The sequence below is a fragment of the Heterocephalus glaber genome, unplaced genomic scaffold (assembly GCF_053883595.1).
Source record: "Heterocephalus glaber isolate CG9 unplaced genomic scaffold, H.glaber_assembly_v1.0 deba00001429, whole genome shotgun sequence".
Classification (NCBI taxonomy): Eukaryota; Metazoa; Chordata; class Mammalia; order Rodentia; family Bathyergidae; genus Heterocephalus; species Heterocephalus glaber.
This window is the reverse complement of record NW_028258294.1, coordinates 18,053,262-18,079,501: the sequence shown is the minus strand read 5'-3', so window position 1 is coordinate 18,079,501 and position 26,240 is coordinate 18,053,262. Positions and strand designations below refer to the sequence as shown.

Genomic DNA, 26,240 nt, shown 5'->3' with positions numbered 1-26,240 from the left:
ACTCTCTCAAAACAAAAGCACGTTTCACATCTTTTTTTATTAGTGCATACTGGTTATACAGATTAATAGGTTTCACTTTGACAGATTTGTACTTGCATATAATATACTTTGTTCATCCTCCCCTTGTGGTGTCCCCCCTCCCCCCAGTTTCACATTTGGGACAAGTTTCAATGTGTATAGCACTTCTTTAATTTATCTAATATTTGTTTTAAAAGTAATGCTTTTTTTTTTTTTAAAGTAATGGTTTTCTAAAAATACAAACTAATAGCCCATCTGTTGGTCTTAAAACAGTAAACACACACACACCACCCACTACATCCATCACCTAGAATGGTGATGGTGAACCTTTTAGAGCTTTCGGTAATACAAACAGCCCACTGCTGTGCGTGAGCCATATGTTTGTCACTACTGACCTAGAGAATTAATTATCTACAATGTAAATTTGCAGTTAACTGGCACAATAACTGATCTGCAAATCTACCATTTTACAATGCTAGCTTCTTGAAGTTACTATTTCATTCACTACAAAAACCTGTCTCACAAAAGTAGTGAAAGATAATAGCCCCAACCTAATGACTGAATGAATCTTTATCATTTCATAAATGTTTCCCAATATTTTAACTAAGCTAGCACCTAAATAACAATGCTGTGCCTATCTTTTTTTTTGCTGAGATGATTCACATGCCATAAGATTAACAATTCAGTAGTGTTTAGTACTATACAAGCACCACCACTAATTTCAGAACATTTTCATCATTCCAAATCAAATCCTGTGTCTATTAGGAGTTTACTTCTTAATATCCCTCTCCACAGTCCCTGGTAACCACTCATGTTTTCTGTTTTTATGGATTTGCCTATTCTGGAAATTTCATATAAATAGAAATAAGCAACATGGACCCTTTGAGAAGGGCTTCTTCCATTTAATCTTATTTTCAAGATTCATTCATGTAATCATTGCAGGGTTTTTTTGTTTTGTTTTTGTGACAGGGTCTCACTACACATGTATAGTTCAGGGTGGCCTTGAACTCATTATGCAGCCCATGCTGACCTCAAACTTGCAATGATTCTCCTGTCTCAGCCTCTAAGTGCTGGGATTATAGATGAGTGCCACCACACCTGGCTGGACCCTTCTTTAAATTGCAGAGTATTATTCCATTTTTGTAGAAATCACGTTTTATTAGTCCATCATCAATTTATGGACATGTGGATTATTTTCACCTTTTGGCTATTATGAATACTGTCATGACCATTCATAAGGGGGACATATGTTTTCAATTTTGCATATATACCTAGGAATGGAACTTTCTGTTCATGTGGGAATGTTATGGTTAACTGAGAAACTGTCAAACTATTTTCCAACTGGCTGCATCATTTTTTAATCCCACCAGCAATGTATGAGAATTCCAATTTCTCAACATTCTGGTCAACACTTGTTATTATCTTTTTTTCCCCATTCTAATGTGAGGAAAGTTGGTATCTAATTGTGGTTTTGAATTGCATTTCCCTAATGACCAGTATCTGGTAACAGCTCGCTCACTCTAAGATCCCACTCTATGTCTAGTCACAGACAAAGTGATGTCTCCTAATACTATGAACTTTTTCTCTTTCCCCTAGCTCTTACTCCGAAGTCCCCAAAATTAGGTTAAAATATACACATCTTTGCTTGGAAATACTGATAACAATATCAATAGGTCAATCCAATTTATTCTTCCTTGACCCTTCTATGAAAAGACTAGCATAAAAATTAATTACAGTGGTATTTTTTTCAAATGATACAATTGTGGATGGAGCGTTAAAAAAATTTCAACAGAAATTTTTCTCCTTATCACCTTGTTAACAAGCACTTTGAGGCAAGACATGGGTTGCTGAATGAGGTGAGGCAGAGGAAGGAGAAAGTGTTCTCACAGCTTTAAGCTGTTTCCAGAAAACAGCACATTTCTCCTCCACTGTGAAAGGTTTAAGAATCAGGTTTGGAATGTTTGGTTGCTTTAAGGGGGAACCACATTTTAAAATATATCTGCCACCATGAATTCATTTAGATTACAAACTAAACAGGGCCATTAATTAGTTTTATCTCTAATTTCACATAATTTATTACCAAAAATTCTCATTCACTGGAGGAATTTATAACTTAAAAGATGCATAACTTAAAGAGTTTGGTTTTTTCTCATCCTTTTCAATGTCCCTCCTTCAAAAAAGCATTCTTTGACCAATCAGAAATCTATTTCTTCTCACCACACCTTGTTGATTACCCCTCATGGATGGAACACATATGATGATAATTTATTTCCTTCTAAGGTTTATGTGTGTGCCCTTGATGTTATGGGCTTTAATAACACAAATGGGCCATTAATTTAAATTATCAGTGACTATGGTGGCACTAAACTTTTGAATTTTCAGAATCCTACATGAATAGTTTATTATATAACAAAGACAATATTCTTTACCATATAATCAACTATTTGGATCACTAAGCTATCCATCAAGTAGAAGCTACATGTTAGTTTGCCTTCATTAATATATAGTATACCTAGGGCTGGGGATTTAGCTCAGTGGTTCCGCTGCCTGCCTTGAAAGCACAAGGACCCGAGTTCAATCCCCAGTATCAAAAAAAGGAAAAAAAAAAAAAAAATATATATATATATATATAGTATACCTACCTACCCTTGTTAAACACTAGAGAAACTGTTTACCATAGTTCATAAAACTATTTTCACACTGTTCTACTAAATTTAAAAACAAGCAAAAGTAAGCTGAGCATGGTGGTGACATCTGCAATCCAAGCATTCCAGGAGGCTGAGGTAGGAAGATCACAAATTCATACACAGCCTCGGCAACTTCACGATCCTGTATCAAAAAATAGAAAGTAAGGGGGGAAGGGTGTAGTACTGGGAATACAGCTTAGTGTGAAGGCCCTGGGTTCAATCCCCAGAACTGGAAACAAAACAAAATTTAAAAACCCACAAACAACAAGCCCTACAAAGCTCATGTACTGACTTAATTTTGATATTCATTCAATAATCATATATAACAAAATATGTAAGCAATTTTTTAAAGTCAAAAAACTATTGAGGGAAATACTAATAATCTGTAACAGTCTGTCTTAAATCAGGCTTTACACCAAGCACACAGTATGGAAACTAAGTTTGAAACTGCCTTACATCAGATCTAACATGGCAAATTTTGGAGAGTTCTAAATTTTAAAAGCAAAAGGACACCAAAAGGGCCCAAAAGCAGTAAAGCTAAACCTGCTAATGATTCCAGGATTGTAAGTGTGTTCTCACAGCTTAACTATTAGATCCAGCATAGCCCACTGCCTAACCAGATTTGTTGGCCTGGCCATATTCACCATGTGATAGGGCTCATCTTTAAAGACAGATTCTTCTCCTCTTCAAAGTAATTTCCAACTGTGATCACAAGATCAAAGCTAAACTTAAAGGGTATGTCTGCCTTGCAAGCGCAAGGTCCTGAGTTCGATCCCCAGTATCGCAAAAAAAAAAAACAAACAAAAGTTCAATAGTTACCTCTGATACCTCAATGACCAAAAACTAACAAGGCTACTGAGAAATAATCTTAAGAATTCAAAGGAGTTACTGAATACATAATGTAGCATATTATATTCAGCTATAAACTGAAAATCTTCTTAAAAGCCCCTAGTCTAATTTAGTCACATTTACATGAATCAAATTAAGAAAAATTACCTTCTGAATCAGTTGATTACTTTGTGGTAATGGAACAACCTGGGTCTCCTGTTTCCCAATTGAGTAGGAAATTTTTTCTGTATCATAATTTAATTCAGTTAAATATTTTTAATGAAACTATTATGTGGAAAACAGAATGCTAACCTTTACTATAGACTTGAAAAATGGTCTTTGGGGGACATACAAAATGTCAGTTCAGAGGAATGCCATAACTAGTTTTCTCACTGGATAATGTACATATAAAACATCACAAGTTTATGAAAGGGTTACTTTATATTGTAACATCACGAGTTAATGAAAAGCATCCAGAAGAAATGAGTGAATTGTTAAAGAACTAAGAACTCTCATAATCAACACAGGAAAAACTGGGAAACTGCAATTAGAAGAGAATATTGAAAGGATTAGTGAAGCAAAATAAATTTCTGGGTAATAAAGGGACACAAACTTTCTGATCATTAGAACAGACTGCCCTATAATGCTGGAAGCCAATCAAGAAAAAGGTCAAACTGGAAGACAGTCTCTTAAGAATGTGATAGAGATGAGGAATGAACTGCATAGATAATTCAAGTAGATAAGAAAAGTTTGAAAATCTGTTCCAATCAGAGATCTTATGATTCTCTTCTATAATTAGAAACTCATGATCTTTGGATAATTCCCTCAAGATCAGTCACGATATAAGATACAGGTGAATTAACTAGCGTCCTCTTTCTCCCTTTGAAATTTCTATGTAACAGTACTGGTGTATGGGGTACTAGGCATGTTTCTAAAAGATAACTTCATGCAATCTAAAGGTCTTATAAATAATCGGTGTCAAAGAAATCCTGGTTTTGGTTCTGTCACTTTCCTATATAATCTTAGATAGGTTACTGTTTCTCTAGACCTCAGAGAACTCAGGTTTGGGGGAGTATTCCTTACCTCTCTAGGCATTACTACTTTTTAATGTGGTGATGGTTAGAGAATCATGACCAGGTACACCTCTATAGCATTTAGTGAGCCAGGCATTTAGTGAGTGTTCTGCAATACCCAGAATGCTAGCATACCTTCCACTGAGAAAGAGAGATTAGAGGAATCATAAAGTCCTTTTCGGGCCAAATTTTGTAAGGCTTAAAATTTAGTAATTTTTAGTTAGCAACAGTTCTTTTTACCTAAAACACAATGAAACTTCGTTTTCTCTCTATTATTGGTAGTTAATATAGACCACAATCAAATATTGACAGACTAGGAAAAAAATTTTTTTAACTGGAAATTAAACCCAGGGCCTCGTACCAATTAGGCAAGAACTCTAGCACTGAGTTGAAGAACTCTCCAGGCGTTCTTCAAATTTTGAGAGGGTCTCTCTAAATTGGCTAAGCTGGCCTAGAACTTGTGATCGTTCTGCCTCAGCCTCCTAAGTACAGTAGCTGGGTTTAAAGGTTTGTGCCACTGTGCCCAGCAGCAGAAAGATTTAAGAGTTGTATAAATAAACAATCAAACAAACATATTGATTTTAATGCACAGATGTCAAGAGATTTGCACATGGATAAAATTCAAATAACTACATTCCCTCTACCCAAGACACCATTAAGGAAGTAACATTTAGTTTCTAAAGTCTTTGGTGTTTTTTCTTATCATTAAAACATTAATACTTAAAAGTATTTAGCTGGTCATTAGGTGCATTTTCTTTTTCTTTTTTGGTACTGGGGATTGAATACAGGGCCTCAGGCTTGCTAGGCAGGAGCTCTACCACTGAGCTACATCTTTACCCCTCATTAGGTACATTTTCATCAAAAGAAAAATATTACTGGGTGGGGGATTTACTTCAGTGGCACTGCGCCTGCCTCGCAAGCACAAGGTCCTGAGTTCAATCCCCAGTAACCCCCAAAAAGAGAAAAATATTACTTATAAAAGCTACCAGAAATATTGGGTCTTTCAAAAGGAAAAAGTTAATGAATGTCTCAACAGTTAAATTTTTAATAGGTTATTAATCAACATCTGAGTTTTAATTCCCTTTGACATTCCCTTACAAAAAATTATAGTTAGGAATTAAAGGATACTCTTTTTATGGCATACCAGTATTGTTCATTACTTCTTTTCAGACTCACAGGTATAATCTCCAGCTCTTCCAAATCTCTGGTTTCTATGTTTTCTTTACATTAAACATCTTTATCCCAATGGTACGTACCATCAGCACTTGTTTCCAAAAAATACAGACTGCTAACGTTATTTTAATGTATCTTTAAAAACAATCAGGGACAATAATATTATAGAAAGATCAGTTCATTGACTGTGTTTTTGTTGTTGAGACAGGTTCTCCCTATGTATCCCACTCAGGCTGGCCTCAAAGCTCAGTATATAGGCCAGACTGACCTTGAACGCCTGGTGATCCTACTGACTCAGCTAGGATTACAGGCCACCACACCCAGCTCTGTTAGCATTTAGAGTAGATTTTTATTTTTTGGAGACAAGGTCTTACTCTGTAATTCAGGCTGGCCTTGAATTCACTCTGTGGCCCAGGTTGGACTCAAACTCAGCAATCTCCTGCCTCAGCCTCCCAAGTGCTAGGATCATCACAGGTGTGCGTCACCACACCCAGCTCACAAAGTAGATATATATTTTTTTAATTTTGAAGAAAAGGAACTATAATTTCCCTGTTTTCATTAGAGCATTAGAATTAAATACTCATAAAACTGTACTATATAAAACAGTAATTTTATAATATAAAGTAAATACTTAAACTTGAGACCCTGGTACAAAATCTCCAAGGAACAAACTTAAAGCCTCTTGTACATGTTTATATGAAATAATTAAAAGGTTCCCATAATACTCAAGGACCCATATTTTTAAAAACACATTCTTAATATGATTCCTTAAAAAACAAACAATATAAAACCCTTTTTTAAAAAAGTTCAGCAAGTATTAGTGCATCTATACTACCATTTGATATCCTTTTTAAATAAATTACTAATAAATTCTCTAAAATACAGTTTTTAAGTGTTAAAGACCAAGAAAATCAGATTTAAAAAGAACCAATCCCCAACAAATTAGCATTTTATTTCTTAATATTATATAATTTATTAACTTCATTAGAAACGTGAAAGGACTGGTAAACTTTTAATTTTAAAGAATCTGATTAAAATACAAATATAAAAGGAGTTGACATTTAAAGAGGTTAAGAAAATTACACTTCTACAGAGATGTATATCTTCCATTCGAAGAGGCTAAATAAAAGATACATATTGACTTAGCTAACGGTCAATACTTTAATACATTTGGAGAATATGAAAAAGCAAACCCCAAATCCTTGAAAACAATAACCCTCACCATTTATTTGTGTTTGCATGGCTCAAAGGGTCAGCAATAAGGGGACAGTTTATATTTTTTTGGCAGAGATAAATATAATCCACTATACAGAACTTCATATTTCAAGGAGAACTTCAAATCCAGCAGCTAACAGCTTGTCTCTATTTGCTGTCACTCTAGATCAGAGAAACCCACACATTTTTCCTCCCCCTTCCCCTTCAGTTACACTTGAGCTCTCTGGCTGAAAAATGTCTGGAACAGATTAAAAGTCGGGCCACAAAATAAAAGGCTTTGGCGTGTTGTCAAGCTGGTCTGGAAGACACATACACAGTGGGCTCAAAAAGGGAAACTTAATGCAGTAAGAGAATTTCATGAAACTTTTTTTGGCTTATCTAATTGTATGCTTGTGTGTACATGTGCTGGAGATAGGGGGAAATCTTTAATACCTTATACCTCAAAACAAAAGACCAAGCTGTGGGTGTAATCAACACACCTACTTAAGCTTACAGCAAAGCTTCTGATTTCACTGTTTTAACTGAAAATATCTTTTTTAAAAAAGCTGTTTTCATTCTTGATCTCTGCAGTTAATAATTATCTTTCATAATCTTGTGGGAGGGGGGTCTTTAAAATTAAAAAAAAAAATTTAAATGTAGACAAGTAGAATTCATCTCATTAAATATGATTTAAGGAAACATGCCTGTTATTCCAGTCCACACAAATGGCAACATTTATTAAATTTTCTAGTACTTTGTTTCTTGTTTCAACCACAAGGACTTATTCAAATATTAAACAGAATCTGAAGTTGTAACTTATTAACATGACATACTACTTTTTTTTTTAACACTAAACAACTCCTGAAGCTCAAAAGGCTGGCATTTAAGCTAAACCCAAGATCTGTCAAAATGACAGTCTCTGCCCTGACCCCACCTTTGACTTGACTTTGAATAATAGAGGATTCAATAAGTCCATAAAAACGACCAGTCAGGCAGTTTGAGGTAAACCTTAATACTGTTTGGGGTTTTTCTGCGCTTTTTTTAAAAAAAAGGTATACATAAGACACAGGAAAACTGTTCATAAAGTTCCTGATGGGGAAGTTATTTTACCCAACTAGCTCCAGATAGTTTTTTCTTTCTTCCCCAGGGCTGTGTTTTGATGGCATTCACAGAGTTAATTCCTCTTTCCCGTAAGGGCCCCACAGTTGTTGTTAGGTCAACCCCTGTAAAGCTTCAAAGGTTCCTCATCCCCTCCATCTGACCTACTCAGTGATCTGCACATTGTTTTCATTTAGTTGCATCTAGTCCAAGAAGAGAGCTTCAAAACCACAATTATCTGCTTCTTTTTAAATTCATTTTCCATGGCTTTGGAAAAATATCTCAGAAACCCAACTGAAGAAATTGAAACAGTAAAAAAAAAAAAATATGGCTAGAAAGGCACAGAAAAACTTGTATATGCTTATCAAAATGTGCACATTTGGGAGGGAAGAGTTCTGTGCAAATAGTGATTTATGTAATCTGGAGAATATGGCTTGCTTTTTATTTCTTAAATAAAAAATAAAGATCCATTATTTAAAAAAAAAAAAAGCCAACAGAGAAGAAGGGAAAATGCTTTCATTAGACCACTTCTAAGGCAAGCCAAGCCCTCTTCCCCACTTAGAATGGGAATCACTAACATCCAGGCACTCAATGGTGCTCAGCATTCTAAGAATTCAAGCACAAGTAGACACCAGGTCACTGACAAAAGCTGATGTTCCACATTTTAGATGTTACATGACAGCCTGATTATTATTACAGTTACAAAGATCATTTTCAAAGAGGTTGCTGGGCTTCCCCAAAATGTGAAAGGGACAGTGATTCTGGTTAGTCAGCTACTATGACCCCCACCCCAACACAGACTAAAAAGATTATTTAAACCTAAATTTCTCAAGTTTAAAATGAAAGATAAAAAACAGTACTAGGAAACACTGGGTAGGCGTTATATTTTAGTACTATGAGTCAATACAATTTTATTTAAATGTGTTTTCTAAACTCAAACACAAAAAATTATAATTAAAAATGTCAATAAAGGTTTTGAGATGAACCTTTACCAAAACGAGGGTCAAGCCTTGGGTCTAGCCAAGAGGTGGTCTTGTTCTTATGATTTATATAGTAAATTTCTCCATCCTGAGTTATGGCTTGTTCCCATCCATCAGGAAGAGGACCTACAATACAGAAAAAAAAATCATGGTTGGTTTTGATTTGGTGTACCTAAAAAAAGGAGGGGTGCTGATTTTTTAAAAAACACATCTTGACATAAAACAATTCATTAAAACAAATTTAAGCCTATGTTCAGAGAAGGTAAACCTATATACCTGAGCCTGCCCCACTAAAAAGAAACAACCAAATAATAAAAATCAACATACCCAATGAAACAGTAAGGAGGGAAAAAGTCATACTAAAAAAAAAACCTTTTGCAAGTAGTGATCCAAATAATTATTGCTGATAATATAAGACCAAGGAAGTGCTGCAGATCTGGGAATTACCCCCAATCCAATCAGTTTTGTGACAGCGTGCATTACAGACTTCAAAGTTCTTTAGAAAGAAATACATGCAAGTGTTTCAGAACATCTAAAGTATCATGAACTTTTTTTTTTAGTACCAGAGATCGAACTCAGGACCTTGGCCTTGCGAAGGCAGGCGGCAGCACCACTGAGCTAAATCCCCAGCCCTCATGAACATTTTAAAGTGACTGGATTATACACACACACACACACACACACACACACACTATAATACCGAAAACAATAGTTTTTTTTTAAAGCTTATTTTAAAGCAGACCAGAAAATAATAGGAATAAAGGATTGTGGCTGAAGTTTTAAGTTTGTTGGTAGTTTGAAAGAGGGCAATAAAATATAGCACTAAAGCTGTTGGAAGGCAAATTTCTTAAAAACAAAAGGGGAAGCAAAACCATTTCAAAGCTACAGAATAAAAAATAAACATCTGGGAGATATAACTAAAGAATATAGTTAGCTCTAAGATTTTGCTACTTTCATAAGGTTACAGAAGTCAGACAATTGATTTGGGGAGGTAATACTAATGAAAGAGAGATCCAGAATAAATAATTAAAATATTCAAACACTCCTACAATGAAGCAGAACCTCAAAACTGAATACTAGTGATTTGCTACTATTGTACCCTTAATTGTGAAAATGGCTAAATTGTAAAATGGGTCAAAAAAATTAAACTTTAAAAATTCTAAGATCCTACGATACCATGTGACTATACATGGTAATGAACAAATCAACAAGTCCCTGGATGCCTTAGGGAGACCCAACAATCTCAAAAGACCTTCATTATAGGCTTCAAACATGTTTGAGCATATGGACCCTGTTTTGCAGTGCTGGTGATTAAACCAAGGGTCTTGCACATGCTAGGTAAGCATTCTACCACTGAAGCGTAGCCCCAGTTTTGTACCATTTTTAAACTGCCTCATTCCACACCTTCCTTGGATACAAATTAAACCTTCCCCACTTGCGCTTCCTGAAGATTCCACTTATTTATATCTCTGATTGATCCCTCCATCCCATCCATCTCTAAGAATTTAGCCATCAATACTCACCAACTCTTTTACCTAACCTTCCATAGAGCTTCCTTCCTTGGTGACTGACTTCTTATCTCTCCTCACTCCAGTATCTTCTGTTTGGCAGCCACCAGGGTTTTTCTTCTTAAAAATACTATTTGGCTCCTTCCCTCACAGTGCTGGGGTGAGGATCAAACCCAGTGCCTGGTGCCTGCTAGGCAAGTACTGTACCTCTGAGCTATGTCCCCAGCTCTAAAATACTTCCCAACAAACTTTTATGTCACTCACTACCTTATACAAAACATACTTATACAATTTCCACTGGTCTCCACCATCAAGGGGAAAATGGCCAAATCTTTCACCAGCTGGTCTCATTTCTTAAAAGTCTCCAGGCACCCAATTTTTCCCACCAACTTTTCAAAAATGTTCCTTTTATACATTTATTTATTTATTTCGGCTATTGTAAATAACAGTACAATACACAACCCATGGGGCAGTGACAACAGTAGCATCTTCACCACTATTATTTCCATTATTATATCAAAATGTACAGTGTCTCCATTTGCTATGCACTGTTCTTATCACTGTTACACATATAAACACAGTGAGGTTCACAGAATTTTGTAACTTGCCCAAGGTAGACAGTAAGTTTCAAGCCAGAACTTGAACCCAGGTATTATGTTGAGCTTCTGCTTTTATTTTAACCCATACAATATGCTGCTTTGTAAAGATATAAATACAACCCCAAAATTTATGCCAGTGTTTCTACAGATTAAATTTGCAAGGTTGAATAAAAACTTTATCCCTTTTATACCAAAGTTTTGATCATTAAGTATTAATTTCACTAAAAATTATATTCAGGAAACCTTTCACAAATACCATTCTCGTAAAAGGTAAACAATCAGAAACAAACTTCTAAATGTACAAGTTTTGGAAATGAATATATAAGCAAGACAAGCCCAGCACAAATCAACAGTCTAGTGAGTAGTGCCTATTTTCTCTTCCTATCTCCAAAGAATGATACAATGCATATATCAAATACACATCAAACAATTACAGTAGTAACTTTGTAAGCACTCAAATGTATGCCAAAAATATATGCTATACAGAAAAGGACACTTTACATATTCAATTATGTCTGTAACACTTTCTGGATATATGTAGAATGTTAAGTGGAAAAAGATAAGCGCAAAATGGGTTGCCTTTTTCACACTGAAGGGAACTGCTGGTTAAAGACAAGGAGTAGATCACTACAGATAATCTTTAAATAGCTTAGTACCATGAATGAATCCTTAGTAGTCAAATTAAAACAGAGGAGACTAAAAAGAAACAAAAAGTTTCAAACTTAAATGTCAATGAAATAAAATATAAATTTATGTTTTATTCACGTCCCCCCCCCAAAAACCCACAACTTTTTGTCAACTGGCCCCGAGATTCAGTGACTTGATTCTTACAGCACTTTCCAACTTATCCTATTAAACTAGTCTGACTGTTATATAATCATGAAAAAGAAAGAAAGTGATGTATTTTCTTTTCTTTTCTTTTTTGGTACCGGGGATGGAACTCGGGGGGTCCTTGCACTTGCGAGGCAGACGGTAGAACCACTGAGCTAAATCCCCAGCCCAAAGTGGTATATTTTCTGACTCAAGTTATACAATCGAAAGTCTAGTTCAAGCAATCTATTTAATCTAGAGATAGTGTAAATCTAAGAGAAATAAATACAGGTGTTGATTTATATTCTGATTTTAGTACATCATATTATAATTTCTCTAAAATGAGGTATATACAATGAATTAAATTTAAATGGAAAAATTTTACTTATACAAAATGATCTAAAACAATGGCCCTCAAATTTTGGAATAACCAAAGCTTTATTACAACAAATACTGCTGAGCCTCGGCTTTCTACAGTTTCTGTCAGGGGTGGTGCCTGCATATTCCTAAATGCTGCTGGTCTAGGGAACATATTTTGAGAATAATTGATCTAAAATAATCACTTCAAATTCTAAAGTATGTATAGAGTTGCTTTTTGAATCGATTCAATTTATACATGACTATATTTATTCATCGTTAGGTACCAAGGGCAGTTCATAGGTTAAATTATCAAGCCTTGCCATGTGTGAGAAAGGCACATGGCTATGTTTGCTAGAATAAGATGAGGAAAATGGAACTACCAAGAAGACAGTCATTAGGAAGGTGGTAATTTTTTTTAATACTTGAACACTCTAACCTAGTATTCTGGAGGAGACCAAATGTCATTCCTCATTTGTTCTCTAATGACAAGATAGAAATGAAAAGCAAGTATCTGGAGGTAGGAAGAATTGGTGTGACTTTTGGGATTTATTACTAGCTACTTAGCTTCAAACCATTTTTAATCAAGAAAACTTCATTTTCTCAAACAAATGAAGAGCCCTTTCTTTGTGCTGGCAGAATATTTTCTTTATAACTAGGTCATAGCATTTATAATGCAATATTGTTTCATTATGTTTCTTGTGCGAAATCCCTGAACACTAGCACATACATGATGCACTCATTTCATCTTATTGCCTAATATGTTGTCTACTCCTTAGAAAGAGTGGGAATGTTGGCTGAAATATATGCAATCAAAATGAAACTCAAAATGTTTTACTTATGCTTATGGAACAAAAGATTCTGTTCCTTCGATGTAAGCTTAATTTCTCTATTATTTGACACCACTTAAGCTGAAGGCAAAAGAATATATCAAATTCTTTCATTCAATAAGTATTTATTAAGCTCCTACTATATTCAGGTACTATTCCAGGCCCTGGAGATACAGTAATAATCCCTATTTCATGGAGCTTATTTACTTTTATTTTTATTTTTTTTGGTCCCAGGGATCAAACTCGGGTCTTGCACCTGCACAGCAGGCGGCGAAACCACTGAGCTAAATCCCCGGCCCCTTGGAGCTTATTTTTTAGCCAGGAAGATATAAACTAATGATAAATGCAGTGAAAAAAATTACAGCAGCATGAATGCAGGGGAAAAAGGGGGAAATAATGTTTTAGAAATGCACATCAAGAATGGCAACATGTAAGAGGTGACTTTTAAATTTAGTTCTGAATACAATGCAAATTCAAACGTGATGACCTGGGACATGAGCATTTCAGACAGGGTAAGACACTGAGGAAACCAGTATTGTATAAATGGGGCAGAACAGGCAATAAATGAGGTACCATGACTCACTTAGTTTTTATGATTATGAATTGATTAGAAGCCTGGTATGGTGGCTCATGACTATAATTCCAGCACTCAGGAGGCTAATGTGGGAGGACTGCAGCAAGTTCGAGGCCAGCCTGGGCTACATAGCAAGAGCCTATCTCTAAAACCCAAAAACCAAGCTAACAAACAAAATTACACTGGAAGCCAAAACCCAAACTCAAACCCAAACAACAACAACAACAACAACAACAACAAAAAACACAACTAGAAAATGTTTCATTTTAATCAGTAAAGGACTGAATGGGTAATATTTATAAGGGATTACTGTTACTAAAAAGTAGTAACAATTCTCCTAAATTGATGGATAACCTATAGACAAGTCAAAACAGGCCATAAATATTATCATTCCACTTCATTTTTTTATACTCTAAAGCTAGATGTCAAAAAGATGTAGGAGTTAAAGGCTAGCCTATCTTGCTGATCCCCACACCAAAGCCCCTTGGGGGAGGATGACCGAAGAAAAAAAAAAACAACAAAAAAAGGCCTTACATCAATAAGGGAGAAAGACGCGAGATTTTAATGACAAGTAAAGAGAGTGAGAAATCCGAATCAGGATAAGCGAAAGACAACGGCAGGCTACAGTTAAAGTAATTCATACATATTGCAGAAAACAATTTTTATGTAAGATTTACTAATATTACTTAAATGATAACCTATCTACTGTAGGCAAGCAGTAACTTCCTGCAGTATTTTAAAATACTCTCTGTCACAATACTAAAAGTGATGCAACATCAACTTCCTGCTCTTGCCTAAGGACTCTCTTGCATTGGTAATGATTAAAACCATTTGCAATGTCTGATCAAACAAGAAAGTCTTGATTAGCTACATCAAATTAAATGATTTGATTACCGGCCTCACAATTCAGAAATAAAGAAGTCAACCCAGGACACTGAACATTTACTAAACACACCCTGGTGCATAGTTCAAAGTACAGGACTATCAAGAAGTAATTTCTTTAGAAAGTAGATTCAATGACCATTTAAAGGAACCCAGGTCTAAAATACTGACCAATTTCCATTTTGAAATTCCATTCTCTTGTATTTAAGAGTCACAAACTTCTTACAACATGCAAGACACTGTACTAAGTTCTTTGCAGACAAATATTAACTCATTTAACAATCCCTTACACAGGTGCAATTGTTATCCTCACTTTACAGAAGAGAAAGCTAAGAAAAAGAAAAGTTAGCTTGCTCAAGATCACCCAAGCTGAAAGTGGCAGAACTGGTCTTCAAACCCTGACAGTCTAGCTCTCTAGAACATTCAAGTATGACAAATAGTAATCAAAAGTTTTGGTTTAAAACATGTTCTGCTCCCGGAACTTTCATAAAATCCTCTGGCTTCTGTTCAATTTATGTAGATAATTCCCTTCTTTTTAATGCCTTTCCATCAACTGAGTACTGGTATGTCACAAAATGTGTCTCCTGTATTTTGAGTTTTACTTAGAACATTATTTCCATTTGTCCCTCAAATAAAACTAATGTAAACTCATATTTCCAAGACTAAATTTTAGCAGTAATTAATAAATTGCTCTCAACTAACTCCAACTGTAAACCCTGTTATGTACCACAAGACCATCTTGCCTCATTTCCTCTGGGGAAGTAGCTCTCTGGGTTCACAAAAGCTCAAAGGAAAAATTCTCAACTCTTTAGCTGTTTATACCCTATAGTCACACATTACACAGCACTGCATAAGTACTGAAAGCATTCAGAACTTCAGGTTCTACCCAGTCCTTCATAATTATTTCACACCTCCCACTGCTCAGTCTCTTTTTTAGGTGCCCAAACCTCTCCACCTCTTTTCCCCACAGAACCTTCTCTCATGCAAGTCTTTGAATAGCTAACATCTACTCTTTCCTCCCCACTTTGAATGCCACTTCCTCCTGAGGCCTGGGCTACAGTCTCCTTCCCTACTTCATCAGGTTGTTTTTTCTTTGGTAGGATGATTCCATCACTTTAGTGATTTAGCAACCTATTCAACATCAGTCCTCCTAGCAGCATGGCTTGTTCACTCCTGCCTTTCCAATGCCTAGCAGTATCATGTACTTTCCACCTTCGCATACATTCTCAATGCGTCTGCTCCTGGCCTGTCTCCTCCACCGAAATTCTACTGTATCCTTATTGCCCTATTTTTTTGTGAAGCTTTTCTCAATTCTGTCCTGTTACTACGGCTCTTCTCCAGCTATGAATTGCAATTACTCTTGCTTTGATTTCTTTGCTTCTTATGACAGACACACTGCCTTGTGTTAACTCTTCTGCAATGAGTTCAGTTATAAGCCATATGGTATTATTATGGGAATAATTTATCATTCTGCTCTAGAAGACAAAAAGAGTTTGCTTTCCTCCCCCCTCACTCCTAGTAGGATACATGATTTTGAATTTGCTCAGGGCAAAGATAGCAAACACTTACTGAAATCAATGCCAGGTTAGTTTATAATACTACTTTGGTCTGCATACTCTACAGACTTGTACCTTTCAAAATATAGAAGAATTAAAATATTTTCACCTGAATCTTCTGCAGTTTTATGTACAAAACTATTTACACAGGAGTCTTCCACAAACAAACAACTGAAATTTCTATGCTTGACCATGTAAGCCCTAGATAAACCCTAATAAAGTTCTATCCACATTACTAAAATTGTTAGGCAAACACAACAGAAGAAACTATCATAGGCAAATCTGAAGAACTTTAAAAATGATCACTAATTTTTTCTATAAGCCAGCCAAACACAGGACGATAAATGCACTTAATGAATTAAGAGAAATTTATAAATCAGGTTTTGGTAAAGATTTTTCCTCTACTTTCCACAACATATCTTCACTACCACTACTACTGTGAAAACTGGCCTGAAGCATGCAGTTCTAAATCGTAAAACAAAGACTGTATTTCTGTCCTTTTTTTTTTTTTTTCTTTTTGAGATAGGGTATAGCTGTTTCCATGAATGGATTGTTGAGAAGGAGAAATGCTTTATACAGGGCAAGAAACATTGCAAATATCTAAAAGTCAACTCTCCACCTTTTCCTAGAATAGCTCTACCATTTTATTCTAATAACTTATTTAGCTTATTAAAACTCTTGTCGAATATTCATAAAAACAGGTTAACTATAAGAAAATGAGATACTTGGGTCTTGTAGGTCATATGATCAGATAACAAAAACAGGAAAAATCACTGGTAAAGATCCCAGAGTTATGTTAATAATGTCCCAGAGTTCTCAGAATAAAGCTAAAAATTCTTAGTTTAACACAAAGGCATTCCGAGGATATTTTCAATCTCATTCCCCTACCATTCTACCAATGAGTTACACGATCAAGGGTTTCAGGCCTCAGTAACTGCCTATACAGTGCTACTTCTACTGACCCTTTTCTTCACCAAACTTAACTCCTACTCATGGGGTCCTGAACCCATCTACTTCTTACCACCTTTAATGCTACCACCCTGGTCATCCTCTTCCCTAGGTTACTACAAATGCCCCCTTAATAATGTCCCTTCTTTTGAAAAGCACACTAAGACCATATCACCCCTGTGTTCAAAACTTACAAGATCTATCTAATGTGGTGTCCTTGCTGCCCTTCCTGATTCTTCCAGTTGCAGGAACGCTGAATGGGTTGTTACGTCATCAGGGAAAATTCTTTCCCTTTTCCTCAGATATACCCATGGCTCTTGCCCTCTGTTCATTCAAAATATCATCTCCCTCTATCCCAACCAATCACTTCAACCCATAACTAGTTTACTTTTCTTCTATTTTTAACTGTACGTATTTTGTTTATAATCTATATTCTTATGATTTAGAAGAGTGCCTGACACATGCTTAAGTATTCAATATTGGTTGAGGGAAAGAATAAACATCTGCTTCTTTAAAGAATTCCTCTTCCTGCCCTCCCCACTACTGACTCATGTGTTCCTCCTTTTTCAGCATTCAGTACATACATCTGCCACAAGACTCATTATTATATAGAAACACTCTGTCTTGACTCTACAATCCTAGTGGCCATCACAGTGCTTAGTAGAAATTAGAGGGATTTTGTTGTTATTTGGTGAGTAAATACTTTCAGAAGGAAAAAATACCAATGTCTCAGGATAACACCTGTTAAAAATCATTCCTGTTTGTCATGCTACAGTTGGGTGAACTTCCCAGAAGGCCAAATGTATGCTCAGAGAGAACCTTCTAACGTGCAGACTCTTGAACTCTTCAGTGCAATTTGAGTCTCCTAGATTTTATCTTAATGAAATAGCTTAGCGTTTTAATAAATTTAGTAAGGTAAGTTTTCTGTAAAGTTTTACTGAAGCAAAAATAAGTAAGATTTAGACTTCAGGCTGCTCAAACAAAACAATCATCTTTAAGATTTTAATCAAAACTTTAACCTTGCTAAGTATGGGGCTGAAATCCCAGCACTTAAGAGGCTAGGGCAGGAGGAATATGAGTTTGAGGCCAGTGTAGGCTACACATGTAAGTGAAACCCTGTCTGCATAAACCAACAACAAAAAAACTAACCTACAGCAAGTCTCACCACTTTCTTCACCTTACTAACATTTAAAAAAAAAACAACCAACTATTATTTTGGAATATTCTGACCATTGCTAATGGATGGATTACATCTAGTAATGGACTACATTTCATTTATGCTGCCTCTATATGGTAGCCTTTGGATACTATTTTTAAAGAATTACTCCTTCACACAAATATTCCTTTTATTTATGAGTCACAAAATTATTACAGCAATAGAGCAACCAGAAGGATTTAGAAATAAGTGGGAAAGATGAAAATACTGTAATATCCTAACACTTATCAAGAAAAGAAATAAAACAGGCATTTGATTTGTTACTTAAATGTAAATAATCTTTTCATTCTCTGAAGATAAGCAGTTTCCAAAATCTACAAATAATTGCTGTAGAAAAGTTAAGCAGACACTTGTATTTTTTAATTCCTATTATTCAACAACTCATTTTACTATGAGTTACCTAGTAGCAATGATACTCATGCATCTAAAATTTTTCCTTATATACTTTAACAATATTGTCTAACAATATTCTCTCACTCTTCTAAACAAGACTACTTATTAAAACTGAAGTCTATATACTTTTATTAGGTTCAATATTTACATGAAAATCTTAGTGACTTTTAGAATTCAAATAAACTTTAGCTTCAAACACTTCTTATACATTTTAAAATATATTTGATTTGTTAGATGTACTATAAGATCAAGTCAACAGAACAATCTTGAGTTTCTATTTATTCACTCTTGCTTTAGAAGCTAACTTCTAAAAGAAAGCAGAGATTTCCTCATTTTCTTTCTCATTCCGTCTCACTGTCATTATCCCCTTCCAAGGGGAGTGAGTAGGGAGGGGGCTTATAAGTGCTCTGTCACTGAGCCACACTCCAGTCTTCCATCTTAGGCTACCTGAATTTATAGATGCAGGAGAGAAAAACCCAAAAATTTTAAAAAAAAATTTTTTTAAAGAAGCTTGGGATAGGAATTTAAGAATAAAAAATAAGATACATAGTCTCAATCTAACCTATATTTGATAGTAGGTTAAACTTTGATGACAGCTAAAATAGCGTGGTAAGATTTTAAAACTTGGGCCGGCAATTTAGCTCAGTGGTTCTGCCACCTGCCTCACAAGCTCAAGGTCCTGAGATTGATCCCCAGTACAAAAAAAAAAGATTTTAAAATTTATTTTAAATGCAGTAATCATAACTATTAGTCATAAAAACTTTTTACAAATCAGGTCACATTTATGTACTACACATGCAAAATATAACAAACCTATAATGTCAGTAATAATTTTTAATTATGTGCCAATTGCATGATATGAATTATGTCATATAATCTTCACAACAGCTTTATGGGTTCAGTTACTATGTTGTTGTTACTCCATTTTCCAAGTGAAGAAAATTAAACACAGACAGATACAGTAACTTTGCCCATAATATCACAAACAGTAACAGGTAGGACTCAAACCCAGGTCCACCTGACTATAAGAGCCCTTGTTCTTAACTTATTCTAAACTATCTCTTAGTGTCAAAGGTGAAACTTCAAAATTTATGAATTACAACATATAAAGTAGGAATTATCAACATCTAAAATTTGTCAATTTTGTAACTTCTCACAATCTTTATATGCTTGTGGAGGTTAAAAATCTTATTTTCAGTATTTTGTCTGTCATTTTTCTTAGTAAAAATTTCTCTTTCCTATTTGTTCTTTTGTGCTTTGACAGATCACACAAACCAGGAATAACAAAACTGGCAAACATACAGCAGGTCTATACTACTCACTTGGCTTCTGAAATCCACCTCCCCCTTAAAATGAAGGTGCTTAGCACATTCCTCTAATATGCATCACCTTTCATGATCAAAAGGACACTCATCTTCAGGTAATTTCCTAGGAATTCTATGCAGTTTTTCATAATAGGGAAATATGAAAGAGTTGCGATGGTTGATTTGGTAATTAGTCAAATAAATGCCAACAATTTCAATGTAAATGCCAATAACTTTAAAGACTAAAAATAATGAATGAATTCTTTAAAATACACCCAAAATAACACATTTTGGTTTTGGATTATTATCAAAGGCTTACTTTAAAAAAGCAGGTAAATGTGTTAAATAATTTTGCTTAATGTATATAAAAGATTTTATTTTTTGAGACAGAGTCTTAGTATCTTACCTAGGCTGCCCCCCTGAGTACTTGTGATTTTAGGAGTATAGCATCCTGCTGGCTTAATTTTTGTGATCCTAAATAGTTATCAGCTCTTTGGCATACAGGTATTTCTGAATCATTACAAAGTACATTCCTTGACTTTAAGATTCATTAATCAGTGTTAATAAGCAACTACTAAAAATTTTAATATTTATCATACAAATAATTAAAAGTAGCATCACTCTTCTCTCCCCAAATTCTTATTTTTAATATAGAACACAAAAATTACTAAAATGTTTACCTAAATCTTAGTGTGAAGATGTATATTAGACTCAATGGATGCATCAAAAAGTTATTATTATACTATAAACATATCACATAATAAAAGCTTCTGAAGGGCAATCACCAAGTAATTTAATAGGCAAGGTTCATACATGTATACGTATGTTTAATTTTAACATGGAATAAAGGAAAATAGAACCATTATCTTAATGAATTATTCAAATCCTTCTACCAGGAAGCTGAGGCAAGAGGATCATAAATTTTGAGGCCGCCCTAGCTAACTATGCAAGACCGTGTTTCCAAATTTAAAAATAATGGGCTAGGAATGAAGCTCAGTGATAGAACATCCCTGGGTTCAATCCCCAATACAGCAAGACATACATACAATTTTAATTTTAAAAATTCCCCTTTCTCTCTTATCTTCATCTTTTAAAATCCTTCACAGAATATGCTGTCATTTACATGGCAGTTAAATAATACCTATAAATTAATCCTTTTCATGAGATGTAATAAGCCTTGCCTGGTATACCTTTGTTTTTGAGTAGTTTCTCACATACACATATTTGGAAATTTGACCAAATACAAAACACAGGTTTCTAGTAATGAAATACATGGTTTCAACCTCATATTTTGAGTAAGTCAGAACAGAACACAAATCTGCATTCAAATTTTGAAGGACAATTTTTTAAAAGATTAATACTAGAAAGTTTTTGTTAAAAATAATTAGTGGTAAAATTATAAATTGGTACTTAGCTTGATTAACCCAGTAAAATGCTGCAAACAGCTTCTCTTTTATCTGAGGGCTTCAGATGATTAGATTCAGAAGGCAAGATAGCTTGCTTAGCTGCAAGTCATTTGCTGCTTTGTTACAGTGGAAATGCCTTCAAATTTACTTAAATACCTTCACAACTTTCCTTCGCTGCCTCTAGGCTTTAAAGATTCTTCTATAAGATCAATTTTTGAAGCACAGAAGGGCAGTGCTTTTGCTGGTTTTCTCGAAGAGATAAAATCAGATGACTTTACATTCTGTATAATCCTTGACCCAAGAGTAAGATCATTCTCTCTTAAAGCTGTTTAGGAACCTGTGACATGAACCTCACTAGAGAATATATAGCTGTCACATGCCACAGCTGCTTTTTAGATAAAAAGAAGTTCTTAGATTGAAACTTTTATTAACATGCTGTAATTTATGGTTACAAGTCTATGTGAAATGGGGTATATCAAGATTACAGTTCCCATGGGGCTGAGAGTACTGTTCTGTGTTACAGCACGTGCTTAGCATGCACAAAACTCTGGGTTGGATCCCCAGCACCAAAAGATTACAGTTCTCTTCCTGTGACATTCATTCCAAAGCTTTTCAAAACTTTGTGGAAGTCCTTTTCATTCTTAAATATCTAGTGAAATGAAAGACAATATAAAAGTTCTTGTAGTTCAGAAAGAAACTCATACAGATATTACCAAAAGCCTTAGCACTTGATTTGACAGCTACATCTCCATTTATATTTTTGTGACAAAATTCAGAATCCAGGCTTATGTTTGTCTAAGTAGGAATTTTCATGCACAGCTGGCTCCCATTATTCATGAGTTGTGTATTCCTGAAGCCAACAATGGATAGAAAATACTTGAGGAAAAAATTGTGCCTGTACTAACATGTACAGATTTGTCATTTCTACTATGTAAACAATACAGCTAATTACACTGTGTTAATATTAAAAGTAATCTACAGAAAGCTTAAAGTATACAAGCGGATAGATACACTTAAGTCTTGGAACCAATGACCTGTGGGTACCAAGAATGACTATATACCCAATGTAACACCTCACTCTCATTTTCAAACTTTTGTTGACTACTTTGCTCTCCCCATACTTGTCAACTAGCCTCTTCCTTTCCTAACTTTAATCATACTGTCTGACCATCTCCATTAAAGGCAATGACCAAGTATTCTCTAAACATTCTCTACTATATAAAGGACAGTGTATTTTATTAGACACAAAGCCTCCTTCAGCAAACAAGACCACACATCCCCCTTCTGAAGAACCAATTTCCTAGTACATGTACTATTATTTTTAAATAGTTCCCCTAGTACATGTTATGGTTTGTACCTAGATGTTAGCCCAAAGCATTCTGTGCTCATAGGTGGGGCTTTTTGGATGCTAGGGTGCTTTTTCTGAAGCTTTATTGTGTCATTTATCCTATTTATGACTCATTTACCAATTGGGAGCATAGGACCTAGAAGCTCATTACCAAAATCTGAATCTGGCTGCTATTACTTAAAAGTGTGATTTTGGGACAGTTACTCAAGTGTTCTGATATACAAAGTGTAACTAATGGCCATCATAAGGGTTAAATGAGATAGTCCAAAATGACTTTTGCACAATGCCTGGCTTATAAACAGAACTTATTACTGTTATCATTTTCTACCACGATTTAAATATACTCAAGTCTCTCTGGACATTGCTTTTCTCATTCAGTTCTCCCTTCCAACTCCAACCAGAACTCTCTCTTCATACCTTCTTTCCCTCACTCCTAACTTACCACAGTTGTGTTTCTCACCACTCCCCTGTAACTGTTCCTGCCAATGTTGTCTCTTTGCTAAATATGTCTCTAAGTAAGCATGTCTACTAATTTATATTTGGGGTATAAAAACATATTTTACAAGACATTTGAAAATATCCATATTATTTTAAAAGTCACTAAAACCAAGATGATGCATGCTTTTGATTTTAACGTAAGTTTGAGCCCAAATTCTCTTATTTTCTTAGGCCATAATATTCAGAAAATAAACAAACCAATGTTTTAAAATAATCACAATCAATCTTGTCAGAGAGACAAAACATCTAATCATCCAAAATATGATTTAAATTAATGATTGATTTGTTGCTAATTTCCTACATATACTTTCGGCTGGAATAAGACAAAATAAATAATGTAAATTATCATTTTTGGACCACAAATGCAAGGCAGATTTTATAACTTCTATTTGAAAATTTGGTGATTAAAAAAATAAGTTGTCAAGTACAAATATTAATTTAAAAACTTATGTAATTTTTCCCTTAAGTTTTTTAAGATTTAAATCAAATGCTACATATAAACAGCTTTTGAGACTACGTAAATGAATTCATATTATGGTAAGTTCAAATGAAGATGAAAGGAATTTTTCATCAAGAGTAAATTTATGATAAGAAAAGCTCAATTATGAATTTTGCCTTGTTCTTCATTTTCACCTCTTAACTCTTTAGAAGTCAAGTTTCCAACCCACCCAAAGTGAGAGCAGAGTTACAGAACAGCAGAAATATTCCCATACTTAAGACATCATCTTCAGGGCAGAACATTTCAAGTTCGGTGAATCCTTTAGTCAAAGTGACAACAGTACCATCCTCCCTACCATCAACAGTCCTTTACAAAGGCTGTTGCTTGGGAAAATCTAGAGTGCAGCTCCTAATATTAATACTATGGTCATTTTTTTGCATAGAGTAATCAGACAGGTTATGAAGGAGAAAATCAACAAGAGCACCAGAGCTAATACTTCAGCTGATATCCTGAACTATGGGGGACAGGAAAGTGAGCAGAAAACCAGCCCAGATCAATACATACTTTTTCCTATAGATGCATAATGAGCTAGCTCTGGCCTTGGACCCACCTACTAAAGTAGAAAAGAGGTCAGACAGTATCTGATTATGGAAGATAAACTAAAATTTCACTTAGTACTTACTCTGTAATAAAAGTATAATAAAAGATATATATATTATAAAATTTCCTTTAATTGCTTCTTCTCCATCATAAGGAGCATTGTTACATGCCATTATATATGAGAAAACTTGCAGATTCAAGTAAATTGCCAAATAATTGAATCTACATTTTCAGGTTTATCTTTTGTGAAAAAGGTAGAGATGTGCTTAATAACACGTTAGACCTAGGAGAAAGTACAGTTCTTTGGGTTTCACGAGTTAGTCTCTCAGGTACTGTATTTCTGGGGCAGAATAAATACCAGTTTTAAAAGGTAAGTTAAGAACACCATGGAGTCTTATATTGGAGTCTAATATTCCCATGACCCAGGCATGTAATAAATTGTGTTCTTTTTCTTCTGCAGGGGGAGGGGATACCATAGCTTGGCTTCCTATCCAAACAACAAAAAGGAGGAGGAAAACATCAATTAAAGACCTGAGGCAAGAAAGCAGCAGAATAAAACACAAACATGTCATGATTAACAAAACCAGAAATCTAAAAATACTTCAGAAAAGGTTCAGAACCGAACCTTTAGCAAACTGTTGGCTTTCTGTTATTAAGACCCTTTATGGAGTAATGACTAAATAACGCTATCATATAGCATGTTATTTTGAAATAAAATATCTCCAAATGAAATTGCATAGAAAATGAACACCATTCGTGTCTCAGTTTCCTTAAAAAAATAATGATCATTTTCCACAAGTTTTACCAATGCATAAGCATTACTCTGTGGGCTAATTCCAGTGTCTCGCTCACCTGAGGCCGAGTTCATCAAATTCTGCTGCACTGGTGGATTGGTGGGGGCTGTAACATTCATCTGAGAGAGCATGGCCTTCCTGGGGTCCTGCCATGTTGTTGTCTGGTCAATGTGACTGAAACAAAACAAATCACTGCGTTAGATGACAAATACTATGTCCTAAAAACAATGCTTCTTATCAAAACAGGGTAGCTATGTAGGCTAAAAAATCACAGGATGCTAAATGAGTTCTGTAAAAGCACAGTCACTTCATCTCACAGCTCTTACCCTTCCTCCTGAAGACACTGTTCACCATGCAGTCACTCAATGTTTACCTCTTAGATCTTTCAAGTGCAAGGTTTTAAAAAGCTATGCCTGGAATTTTTTTTTTTTTGGTACTGGGGATCGAACTTAGGACCTTACACTTGTGAGGCAGGGGAGGCAGGGGTGGTACCACTGAGCTAAATCCCCAGCCCCCATGCCTGGAATTTTAAGTGAGGAGAAATCTTCACCTAGTAGGCAATTATTATTCACTGCTAACTTGAAGATAAAACATAATTTGTAAATTAATCATCTAAAATAGTAATAAGGACTAAAACTCAAGATTCCTGAGAATCATGTATTTTTCCTTCTAGTTCTAAAAATGCCAACATCATTTTTATGCCTAAAACCTCTTTTTTTTTTTTTTTTTTTGGTACCGGGGATCGAACTCAGGACCTTGTGCTTGCGAGGCAGGCAGCCGAACTACTCAGCTAAATCTCTGGCCCCCTAAAACTTCTTTTTAAAAGTAAAACACACAAAAAATAAGAGCTTTATTGTAATACATACTCAGAAGCCAAAATATAATTTAAAATGTCACCTGTAAGTTTTCATTGTCTCCTCTGACTTCAACAGGTCTCTATACAAAGGCTTTTGTTAATCTCCCTTCTCTTCCCTCCATGTCTCTCTCTGGCTTTCTTTCTCCTACTAGGGATTGAACTCAGGGCTTTTACACTGAGCTACATCCTCAGCCCTTTTTTATTAATTATTTTGAGAAAAGGTGTCCTTAAGTTGTCCAAGTTGGCCTTGAACTTGTGATCCTTCTGTCTC

At 35.0% G+C, this 26,240-nt stretch overlaps 1 protein-coding gene across 12 annotated transcripts in view; it reads right to left on the bottom strand.

Annotated features, from left to right (window-relative positions):
• Yap1 (Yes1 associated transcriptional regulator) overlaps window positions 1-26,240 on the bottom strand; it is a 110,892-nt gene that overhangs the window by 37,306 nt on the left and 47,346 nt on the right. For 4 of the 12 annotated variants that reach the window (XM_087212321.1, XM_087212324.1, XM_087212323.1 and 1 more), the window contains exons 3-4: window positions 25,172-25,287; window positions 9,058-9,177 (exon numbers count right to left, since the gene is read on the bottom strand). In XM_087212321.1, coding sequence (XP_087068447.1) covers window positions 9,058-9,177; window positions 25,172-25,287 — 236 coding nt within the window. The remainder of the gene's footprint in view (window positions 1-9,057; window positions 9,178-25,171; window positions 25,288-26,240) is intronic. The other 8 variants (XM_087212322.1, XM_087212325.1, XM_004870813.3 and 5 more) reach the window with 2 other exon arrangements.